Source organism: Saccostrea cucullata, unplaced genomic scaffold (genome assembly GCF_032062105.1).
Source record: "Saccostrea cucullata isolate Sc308-1 unplaced genomic scaffold, CSIRO_AGI_Scuc_v1 ctg167, whole genome shotgun sequence".
NCBI classification, from domain to species: Eukaryota; Metazoa; Mollusca; class Bivalvia; order Ostreida; family Ostreidae; genus Saccostrea; species Saccostrea cuccullata.
In genome coordinates, this window is record NW_026939192.1 from 122867 (window position 1) to 135000 (window position 12134).

Sequence of the window (12134 nt, forward strand, 5' to 3'; positions counted from 1 at the left end):
ATACCTATAAAACAATTCTTATGTACATATAAAATATTTTGGCTATTCGAATTCACCTACTTGTATGTCTTTCCTATCAATCAAGCAACACTTTCCCTCCTATCGTATGTATATTGTATTAATATTTCATGTGTATGATCACAACAATTATATATATTTTAACAATGTACTTTCTTTTTGCCCCACGAGTGCCCTTAATTGGTCAATAAACAAATTGAATTGAATTGAATATTCTTTTAATTAACTGTTCTTTTGTAGTTTTAATATGAGAATAAAAGATATCGTATTATACAATTATTGCTGTGTTTTGAGGTCAAATGATAGAAATTTTTTAATCATATAATAATGTATTTTATTATATGGGCGAGGTGAATACTTCTACTGAGATCGAAGATGGCTAAATCATTGTATTTACCGAAAAAAACAGCCAATAATTGTTTTATTGTATGATTCACTGACAAAACGATAAAACCCATTCCACTTGTTTGCATTTAATTAAGTCCTATTACTGTATCCAAAAACAATTTTAAGAGAGAAGCCGAATTAAAATGTTAATCAACCTTACCGGTCGTATTTATTTTTTTTATTATTATTATTTTTCATCAATTTTAGTTGCCATGAAAAAAAAAATTAATTTTTTTTTCATAGGATTAATTTTGAAGGAAAAATAATAAAAATAATAAAAAAAGTAAAATTTGTTGTTCAGTAAAATGTTGGAGGGCTTCTCTCTTACCATTGTTTTTGGAAAATATATATTCGACTTAAGTTTAACATGAAAAAAAAGTTATAGTAGTTTAAACAGCTTTCCAAATCAATTTGTATCAGTTTGGAATAAAACAATTATTTTTAGATCAATGTAGAGGAAATAAATGATTTAGCCATAGCCATCTTCGCAGGTCAATATTCACCTCGCCCTCCGGGCTCAGTGAATATTGGACTCAGCCAATCAGAGAGATAAATCATTGTTTTAAACATATAATAATGTATATTATTATATGATTGAATAATTTCCAGCTCTGATTGGCTGAGATCCAACTATGTTAGAAAAATACTACGTTGTATTGACCTGCACGTGACGTTCCAAGTCAATACAAGGATTTTTTTCCTCTACATTGATTTAAAAATAGATTGGGAAATTCCAAATTGATACAAATTGTTTTGGAAAGCTTTTTATATGACTATGATTTTTTTTTTCATGTCAACAAAACATAAGCAAATATATATTTTAGGGTGAGGGTGGTAAGAGGGGATGCAGGGTCCCCCCTCCAACACTTTTACTGAACAACATTTTTTTTTTACTTTTTGGCAGTCAGTTTTCCCTGATAAGACTCCTTCCTTTCAAAATCTATCCTATAAAAAAGACTGACATTATATATTTTTTCATGGCAACATAATAATAAAATTTTTAAAAAAAACATTTCAAATTGATACTTGTGACTAGTAAGGTTTATTCACATTTTAATTCATCCTCTATATTCTCTCTTGTATTTGGAAGGGTTTCATAAATAAAATTAATTGACATTGTCAAATGAGCTGTATCATTTTATCAGTGAATCATATAATAAAACAATTATTGCTGTTTTTGGAGGAAATGGTAAATACAATGCATTTAGCAATATTTGTTGTTCGGATAAAATTGGATTGAAGATAAAATTGTAAGAAATTCAATCTTTATTCTTGTTGAATTCGTGTTTATTTTGTAATTATTTTACCCATTACATGCATTAAAATGTGATTCATGTAATTCGACGCACCCTCTCTAGAAATTACCACAACGTTTTTCTGTATAAAGATTGAAGAAACAATTGATTTAATTTTATATTCAACTTTTATTGTGAACGTTTCAAAAGAAATTTTACAGCTGTTGCTAAGTTCGCGACAGCCTGACATGTGCATCGCGTAAAATGATTAGATGACGATCGGGCAAGCCCGACGCCATAAAAAAGACTGACATTATATATTTTTTCATGGCAACTAAAATTAATAAAAACATTTCAAATTGATACGATTAGTAAGGTTTATTCACATTTTAATTCTGCTTCTCTCTTGTAGTTGGCTAGTACTTAATAAAATGCAAACACGTAATGAGCTGTATCATTTTATCAGTGAATCATATAATAAAACAATTATTGCTGTTTTTGAGGTCAATACAATGATTTAGCCATTTGTATTGACCTCAAAAACAGCAATAATTGTATAATATCTTTTTGGGATTTCTTACAGACCCATTACATGCATTAAAATAAGATACTACTACCACAACTATATAAAGATTATGCTGATATTATTTAGTATACTTTCCCCCGATATTTTCAATGCTTTCAGTGCTTTCGATATTGATTCAAAAGCTGCGTACGAACAACTCGAAAGTAAGTAAATGGTTTATTATAGTGACAGGTGTTATGAACGATTACAACAATTGTCAACAAATATACATATAATAAGTTAATATACATACAATAGGTATTTAAACACCCGGCCCATCGCGCCTATATGTCACTTTTACAATATAACATTCAATAAGAATACAGAGATATTACGCATTGCATTTATTATAAATAATAGACTGTCTGTAAGTATATGCTCAGTATATGAATTTCACTAAAAGAAATTTGGTTTTATCTAAATCTGACTTATTGCTATCAACGAAAGTTGGATTAATCCAATACTGGTAAAAAAGATTGCTCTTAAATTTGAATATGATGTACAATGAAGCAAAAAGTGACATTCATCTTCTACACTACTCTAGTATTCGAAGAGCATAGAGTACAGAGTCTATCAGATAAAGCCTCCCCCTTATATCGTCCTGTTTCTATTCTTATAGGTAACACACCGCAGCTAGAAATTGTTAATCTGTAAATCTTACAATCCTTCAGTTCTTTCCTTGTTAAAAGAACTTCTATTTGGCTTCATTTAAAATTTGAAGAGTTGAAAGAAAGTCTTGGATACATTACGTTTAACATTTAGATTATAACTCGCGCCACATCAGGTAATAAAGGAAGTTTTTTAAGATCTTATTTCGAGCAAATAATGTAAAATGTGCATGCATGGTGTTCAAAGGTATAACAAGCTTCAGCTGACGTCACGTCTTCGGAATAAAAGTCGGTTTAAAAAGTGTAAACAAACCAGATTACCTCCCATTTAAAACATATTTATGCTTGAAATACACCTTAAAACATATCATTTTAAAACTTGCATTCTTTTACCAAATATGTATCACAAACATGGCAATTGATTTTACTGACGCCAATCGAAGTGAGGCACATAATTTTTTTTACAAATGTGCACTACATTTCAGCTCGTTGACCTTCTTACAGATCTATGTCACATTAGATCCCGGATATATTTAATGGCAATGTATGACCTGTGCATCGTTGGGGCAGGTATGATGGGGTCCGCCGCTGCCCGTCATGCTTCAGCGAAATCAGGGGTGAAAGTTTGTCTTATAGGCCCCCAAGAACCAAAGGTAAGGGGATATTAACGTTTGTCGATATTAATTATTTTTCTCGCTGTCAATTTAGGCCATTCAAAGTTTATTTTATGCTTACTGATTTCCAAAAATAAAAAAAAAAACATTTTCCTTTCCCGCGGGTACAAATCTCACTGTGGCGCGTAGAGATGTCTAAATCAATAACAACTAGAGTTTTTTTCAGCAAGTATATACTTTAAAACAGTATCCAAACATAGTTTTCAAGTCAAGTACAAAGTATATTTTGTTCACTATCTCTCTCTCCCCTTATATATATTCTGTCTGACACCCAACATTGCTAAGGCACTCACTAGGGCATTAGGCTCCATAGTTCGGGCACATGTTAGGCTCTATGCTTAGGGTACCTGTTTGGGCGTTAGCCTCTATGATTAGGGCACTTGTTAGGGCGTTAGGCTTCATGGTTTAGGGCACCTGTAAGGACATTAGCTAGGCTCCAAGTATTAGAGCCGCCGCACCATTGTTAGGTGTCAAGACACCTTATACATTTAGGGCATCTGTTAGGCACCATAATAAAGACACTGATTAGTTTTCAAGATTAGGGCACTAATCATGTTTCATTTTTAAGGCCTTTCATACAAACAAATAAACTTACTTCTCTTTTATTTATAATAATAACATATCAACAAGTAAAAACAAAAATATTACACATAGACCTATCTAATACATAAAGGGGAGAATAAAATTCAAGCTGTCATTATAAGCAATTAAGTGTCTGTTAAAAACTATTTTATTTAGATTAGAGAAACTGTTACCGGAAACGAAGTATTTGGGACACATTATGATGAGGGGCGAATCATGCGGGCCACCGCAACAAGCCCATTGTGGTCAGAACTGGCCAAGCGGTCGGAGGAGAGATATAGGGAACTTGAGGATCTCTCAGGTACCTGTTTAAACCTTGAATTATAAAATTGTAGTGTCTAATAGCGTTTCCAATGCTGTAAATTTTCCCATTTGTCTTTTTAAACTCGACGATATGTGTAGTTTTTTTTTTATATTTTGTGTCTTTGTTATATTTTTCTCTCCATCACTGAAGGTATACAGTTTTACCACGAAGTTGGGGCACTATCAGTTGGAACAAGAAATGGACGATTTATTGAGAAGACGAAATCCAGCTTGAAAGGGGGTCCAATTGATAACGATAATATCGAAATTCTTGCTGCAAAAGAACTAAATGACAAATTCCCGTATCTTACTTTCGCGGAAAATGATGAAGGAATCATGGAAAAGAGACGGGCTGGCTATATTAATCCAAGAAAGATGGTTATGGCTCAAATTATAGTTGCCGTCAACCAAGGATGTGACGTAGTTCGAGATATTGTACTTAATATTGAAAAATTACAGAGAGGATATAAACTTACTACAGAAAGAGGGAAAAATATTTGGACAAATAAGGTTCTAATAGCAACCAATGCTTTTACAGGGATGCATAAACTTTTAAGGAACCCCGTATCATACAAAGCAATGCCACAGACCGTTACACTTGCCGCTGTCAGTGAAAATACTGCAAAGCGGCTGAGGTATTCTACAGTTCTTGTGATGATTTATAACTTTTTTACTTTCGGATAATGTTGATTAGATATTCCAAGAAAAAATGTTTCTGTCAATAGTATTAGCTTTCTGTCGTGTTTTCAAGAAATATGTAGATAACGAACTCATATCAAAAAGTCAATTGAAAACAATACAAATAGGGAGTAGAGCAAACAGAGACCTCTTAAAACATCAGAGGTCGGATTAGGTGCAATGAAGGAGTAAGCAACATTGTCGACTTCTACATATAACACGCCTAATACGTCCATATCTTCTTTTTTTTTAGCCAGATGCCAATTGTTTTATATGAAGGCAAAGGTGGCAAGTCATGGTCAAAAACTTATCCGAGGGGCTCTAGTGACAACATACACTTTTATTTGTTGCCTCCGATTAAATATCCAGATGGTAAGTCTTGTTCATTGTTTCTATTTAAAGAACATTATTCATTAGAAACTGCTTCACTTTAAACTTTTTATAGGGAAGTACTATATAAAAATTGGCCACTCAGATGACATTATAAAAGACAGCTTGGATTTGAAGGATATAAGAAAATGGTACAGTGGAAAAGGAGATGAAGACCTCGAGAAAGAACTCTTCAAACTTGTAGACACCATGTTCCATGGTAAGGAGGAAGGTATATATTTTCAATGTTGTCGAGTTTAGTTTTCATCCAATAAGTATGTAAAAATCTGCTTTTTATAGGTATTCGATTTGAAAATCATCATGGTGATGCGTGTGCAACTATGGTAACACCAGGAAAACAACCTTATATAGACCTTATTTCACCAACGCTAGCCGTGGCTCTTGGCGGAAACGGGTATGCAGCAAAATCGAGCGATGAAATCGGCAAAATTGCTGCAGATCTCATCATGTCATCAAAATGGACCTATGATATACCAAAGGAAAATTTTAAAGTAAAATTTTCTGCACCATCAAAGCTTTAATAAATTACCTCTGTTGTTCTTACGATGAAAGATTGTGTTTACCCACCTTCCGTTTATTAAGCATACCGTTATAAATTTCTTTAAAACGTATTGCAACTTATTCACTTAGATTTTTGACAAATAAAGAGCTTAAAATGAATGTGCATTTATACAAAACCCAGGTAGGGACGTAGTTTACTATCATATCATCGAAATTTCGATGACGATGAAACAATGGTGTGATAGTGCGATGGCGAGAATGCGATGGAGCGACAAATGGAGGACGAAGATGTGTTTGAACGACGATAACGCTAACTTGCAATAGCGATAATGATGAATCTTTCGTAATATCGCTATTGCATTGCCCCCCCCCCCCCATCGCATCATCAAGATCGCTTTATCGTTATTGCATAACGCCATAGACCCTTTCGTCGATTCCATACATTGAAGTGGTAAAATTGAACATTTTGAGCATTCTGTTGAATGTCGATTGTTACACATTATCTCTCTGCTCGTCATACTTAATTTATGTCCACCTCTCACCAGCAGGGAGGTGTACGAAGGATAAACAAAAAGTTAATTTAGTTAACATAAAAACTATAAGATCTGATTAGAGATTTGGAGTGATTCTTCGATCAAATCCAGATTTTAGAACTCCGTCAACGGTCACGAATGAAAGACTAAATTTCTCCCCGATTCTTTTCTGCCCTCTGTACCATTTGGTGTTTTAATCACTGACGAGTTTGTACAAGTATTTGCTTGTAGGATATGGAGGTGTTAGTGTTCGATTTTTTTCTAAAGAATATTTGTTAACTTCACTATTTACTTTCAATAACTGTTTAAAAAGAATTTTTAGATAATCTGAAGAGAAAAAAAAAATCCTTAATATATGACCACTAGATTTGACAGGTAATTAATATTTTTATACCTGTAGTGACAACTGAAGATCCTTCTAATTTTTTTTTTTATTTTAGAAAATCCACTAAAATGCCCTGCATCCGAAAGTCCAAATAATTGGTAGAAATTTTTCTTTCAGAAAATAGAAGGAAATTACATGTAATGCCTTTGGTTGTGAAGGGTGACCATTTCAAATGACCATTTTAACAATGGAAACTTAGTGTGCAATTATTTTTGAATTAAATTACAAGATGTTTCTTTTGATTCACTATCTTATGTAAATAAACAGTTAGGCCTCCATCACATTCGCGCCTTACTTTACTCTGTCCCTTTGAAATTTCTATATGATCTATTTCAAAAAAGTCATGGAAAGTCCAGTCTTGTCCATATTACAATTTTTCGTCATCGGAATACAGGCTTGGATCTGTAATTATAGAAATTATAATCCATGGTTTGTTTTTTTTTTTTTACACCATTACGTTTTAAGTTATGAATATGCATTGATTATTGCTTCCAAACTTTTTAATTACAAAACACTCTACAGTGCCAAGATATCGAACATTTGTTATTTAATCCTCCTACATGTTCATGTTCACCTCCCTACAACTACAGTCCTGCTGGAAACACCACAGCTGTTGATATAAGTAGCACCTTAAATGGCTTAAATCCCTTATTTTATAAGGGCCAAAATTAAGTGATCCCAGTTCTTCCAACTGGCGTCATAATTTCATAAATATTACATGCATTCTGTTGAAAATTATGCCAGATGATGGACCATACAAGAAAAAGAAAACCTTGAATATTTGTCAGAATCGATAAAACGCACCAGACTGGTGTTGAAATCTTGCAATAAGTGATTGAGGGGCTGTCTGAATGTCTTTAATAATTTAGAAGTGAAAAGGGAATTAGATTAGATCAGTATGCACTGGTCCTAGCTGACAATTAAAGCTGGTAACAACGTTGTCTTTGTAAGGCTCATTATTTGAATTGAATTTTAGAGGATTTAGGACATATGTAAGTTTTAGATATTTTTAATTTCCCAACAGTCAAAATGTATTTGAATTGCCATAACTTTACTTGATTCCTAAACATCTTAAAAATCTTTATAAAGAAAAATACATAGCGGGTTCTAATAATGTTCTATCAAGCCTCTTTCTTTACTCTTCTCTAAAATAGTTCCTGTTATAAAGGAGAAACTTCAGAAATACTGGTACTCATCAACAGTATATTCGAGAAGTGGTGTAAATTAAATGTTGATACTTAAAGACTCAAAGGTACTATTAGAAAATTTGAAATAATGATTTTTTACCAAAATCAATAACATCGAAACGTATACAACATTTCAGCACTTTAAAAAACCATTCGTTACGATAAATTCAAGTCCATGGTTTTTGACATCATAGACAGTTGCCTTTTCAATAAAAATGAAACTCGTAAATATACATACCTTGTCATTGATCATTTGCAAATTATTTTGTTAAGAAGCTTTCCGATTGTATACACAAGGACTCTGAAGTTGATATTAAAAAGATGCTAGAGTTTGTGATTAACAACATCTACTTAGTATGTAGTTTTTGGAGACCTGGTCTTTCAACAATCTGTTGGAATTTCCTTGGGTGCCAGTTAATTGCGCATTGTTATCAGCAGACCCATTTTTGCATTCTTATGAAGCAGCATTTATTTTAAACAAAAAAAAAAAGACTTGCACGAAATGAAGAAAACGCTTACCGTGGTCTTCCACTCGACATTTTGATAAATCGACGACTAATATATTCCATTCAAATGTCCGCTCGATATATCTCAATGAGCTTGAAATAAAAGATACGACAGAGTCTGACACATCGGATATTCTACAAGAAAAAGACGTTCATGGTAATCTTACAACAAAGCTTCGTCAAAAACGAGATGACTTCAACTTTTCAATCGTCAACATCCCTTACTTGTGTAGTAATATTCCCTAATCACCTGCATATGGGTTTATGTCTCTCAGTAGAGCATGCTCAACGTATGAACAATTTCTCAAACGAAGCAAGCTATTTACATACAATTTAACGAAACAAGGATATCAACAGTCTCATTTGAAGTTATCATTTCACAAATTTACGAAAGGTATTGGATTTTTGTACAATACATATAAAAAAAAATGCATGTGCCCGTTTTTACTTTATTTCTATTTTTTATTCAAAAAAAAAATTCTAAATACTAGTGAATCTTTTTTACAAATGAAAAACCAGAAATTAAAAGAAAATATAAAACATTACTATTAACACACACATATAAGTATTTGTTATAAAAATAAAGGTATAATCAACATGTTTACGTATTTTATGCATGAACTGTAAATTATATATACTAAGTATTCTTACACATTTACTCCTATCTATGCCACGTTATTATATGTGCGTACGATTGTCAAGGAAAGATCAATGGAGTCTTTTTGATCCGGAATCTTCCATTTCCGAACAGAATTTTTGGAAAAAAGTTATTTTCATTTTATTCAACTATAATATAAAGTATATTACAATAACTTAATTAATGATGACGATTTGGCCTTGGACCTTGTCTGGATAAAAGAAGCTCCACTGAATACCAAGATCTTTCTCCCAAACAAAATTGAATAATATACATGTACATGTCATTTATAAATCTCAAACAAACCGTTTATATGCTCTTCTATAACACACAACTCTCAAACAGAAATTTAACCATTAATTTTCAAATTAAGTTTTCATCTCTCTCTCGCTCTCTCTCTCTCTCATGTTCCAATTGCAAGAATTCTATTCAAAATTTACATGAGTCAAGTAAAAAGGGTTTTTTATCACATGCAGGGTCCAGAGCCTTAAAATTTAGACAAGCTAACTTTTAATCTCAGTCTCACTTTTCCACTATTAATCCCTTTTTGGTGAAAGTGAGGCTGAGATCAAAAGTGAGCTCATTTAAGTTTTATGGCCCTGGAGCCAGATCTTTGAATGGAATGTTTAAATCGACACTAATTTTTCTTTATCTACATCGTATAGAGCTATATGCTGTCATATGCAGTAGGCTCCTGTCTGCAACATCTAAAGGTAAAGATCATTCCATCCTACAATGTTTAAAAAACAAAGGTCTTAATTATGCATTGACAGAAGAAATTTAAAACAAGGGGTCCATGTCTACAATGCTCAACTGAGTAACTGATGATACTCCTTATTAGTTTTCATCAGTATCTACGAGGGTCATTCAAAAAATACGTAGACAATGCTTTTCATCGTCATATAATTATTACAAGATTATAGATCAACACATTTTCGTGAACCAAAACATTTATTTTGTCGAAGTCAGAAGTTTCATTCCATTTGATTAAATAGAACTAATGTAAGCCAAAATTTAAACAAACATGTTTTGTTACCACGAAGCACGGTTAACCAACATTGTAACGTCAAAGACAACGTTGAGAAAGTTTGTCAAAATTATGCTTATTTTCTTAATTTCAAACACGGTTTGTAGCGTCTTCTCCAATCAAAAAACATATCCAAAACACTTAACATCTAGTTTGCGAACAATTGTACAAATATAGCTTGAAGAAGAATGTCATTGTTTTCAAATTCTTTAATTTACCATGTAACTCTATTAATTCTGCAACAGTGAAGCACACATCACGTTCAGTGACGTTCCTAACTCTTTCGACACTATTTTTAACTTTAACCTGTTTCTTTGCAGACAACCCATCGTCCGATTCAAACTCGCTAACACTCAAAAATTGTATTTTCCATTTAATACAAATACACAGATTATTTTTCATACAGATCCTAAGTTATACGGATTTTTTAAGCTTGAAGAAGAAGTCTCTCTCTCTCTCTCTCTTTTTCTCTCTCTCTCTCTCTCTCTCTCTCTCTCTCTCTCTCTCTCTCTCTCTCTCTAATCAATATATATATATATATATATATCTTTTAATTGGAGTGACATATTACATAACCTGATTTCAGTTTAATTAATAAAGCAATACTTTATTAAAACATGTAAATTTTATTTCGTTTCAGCTCCATTTATTAGAGCTATGGCTGTAAATACTATAAAGTGAAAATTAGTAAATTACTCAATTTTGACGAGATAATGGTTGAAATTTTTTTTGTTCTAAATCCTTGGTAATTTTAATAAATATGAAGATACATTCCAAAATTTTGCTCAAATTATTTTAATCTGTTGTTAAAATATTTGTACCAAATTTGGATGTAATATGACGTTAAATAAAGAAGTTAGGACAAAAGTCTACGAACTTTTTGAATGACCCTCGTATATTCTTTTTTCTGTATCATTCCTTTATATAAAACTTTGATTGTACAATGTAGCCATATCCAAGAAGACATGATTTGAAACTAGATGTGTTGTTATGCTAGGCATGCCTTTGCAGGCAGCCAGAATTTCAAATTGTGAATTGTAAATTGTACATTTATAGCCGAGATAATGGTTGAAATTGTGAATTATGGTTAACTTAATATTTTTTTTAATTTTTTTTTTATTTTCCTATTCATACCAACATACGACTGCTCCCCAGGCCACTCTCACCCCTTGGGACATGATATTAAATTTAAAATAAACACATCCAGAGGATACCTCCATATAAATAAAACTGATCTTGCCTTGAACAAATGCATCGGGTATTAGCCTGCATTTGAGCAAAATTGAATTCTCTTTATCCAAGGAAACTCTTTGCAAAGTTTAGTTTAAATTGGTCCAGAAGTTCTGGGGAATATGAAATTGTAAAGTTTCTGAAGATGAAGACAAAAACAATGACAGACAATGGACAGATTTTGAAATATCAAAATAGTAGTTAGATTTTACTCACAGCAATAAGTACGGGAAGGTCAATCCAAAACTGGGAGTGGGGTATGAGTTCTGGTCCTTTGTATCCTCGAACAAAGTTACAGGTACAGCCACAGATACAATAAACACTAATACTAACGAAAAATCTGAAAAACATAAGATGTAGGACTCTAATAGCCACACATACAATAAACACTAATACTAATGAAAAATCTGAAGAAAAACATAGGATGTATGATTCTAACCGCCATAGATACAATAAACATAAATACTGATGAAAAATCTGAAACCGTAAGATGTAGGATTTTAATAGCCACAAATACAATAAACACTAATAATGACGAAAAATCTGAAAATCATAAGATGTAGGACTCTAATAGCCACAAATACAATAAACACTAATACTGACGAAAAATCTGAAAAACAGAAGATGTAGGACTCTAATAGCCACAAATACAATGAACACTAATACTGACGAAAAATCTGAAAAAAAC

General features: G+C 32.3%; 2 protein-coding genes across 2 annotated transcripts in view; one reads left to right on the forward strand and one right to left on the reverse strand.

Moving 5' to 3' along the window:
- Positions 1-3349: 3349 nt before the first annotated feature.
- Positions 3350-6038, forward strand: LOC134252499 (uncharacterized). The gene is made up of 6 exons (XM_062734992.1): positions 3350-3466; positions 4226-4370; positions 4524-5007; positions 5304-5422; positions 5496-5639; positions 5720-6038. The coding sequence occupies exons 1-6, from the start codon at positions 3350-3352 to the stop codon at positions 5959-5961; spliced, it is 1251 nt and encodes a 416-aa protein (XP_062590976.1). The 3' UTR covers positions 5962-6038.
- Positions 6039-8993: 2955 nt separating this feature from the next.
- LOC134252524 (uncharacterized) overlaps positions 8994-12134 on the reverse strand; it is an 18608-nt gene continuing 15467 nt past the window's right edge. The window contains exons 5-6 of the mRNA XM_062735023.1: positions 11663-11786; positions 8994-9919 (exon numbers count right to left, since the gene is read on the reverse strand). Coding sequence (XP_062591007.1) covers positions 9857-9919; positions 11663-11786 — 187 coding nt within the window. The 3' untranslated portion in view covers positions 8994-9856. The remainder of the gene's footprint in view (positions 9920-11662; positions 11787-12134) is intronic.

Excerpts from the sequence above, each read along its gene's own strand:
- LOC134252499 (XM_062734992.1), top strand. The coding sequence starts at position 3,350 with ATGGCAATGTATGACCTGTGCATCGTTGGGGCAGGTATGATGGGGTCC. Across the intron at positions 4,371-4,523 it reads GGAACTTGAGGATCTCTCAG|GTATACAGTTTTACCACGAA; the intron begins GTACCTGTTTAA and ends CCATCACTGAAG. Across the intron at positions 5,423-5,495 it reads TCCGATTAAATATCCAGATG|GGAAGTACTATATAAAAATT; the intron begins GTAAGTCTTGTT and ends AACTTTTTATAG.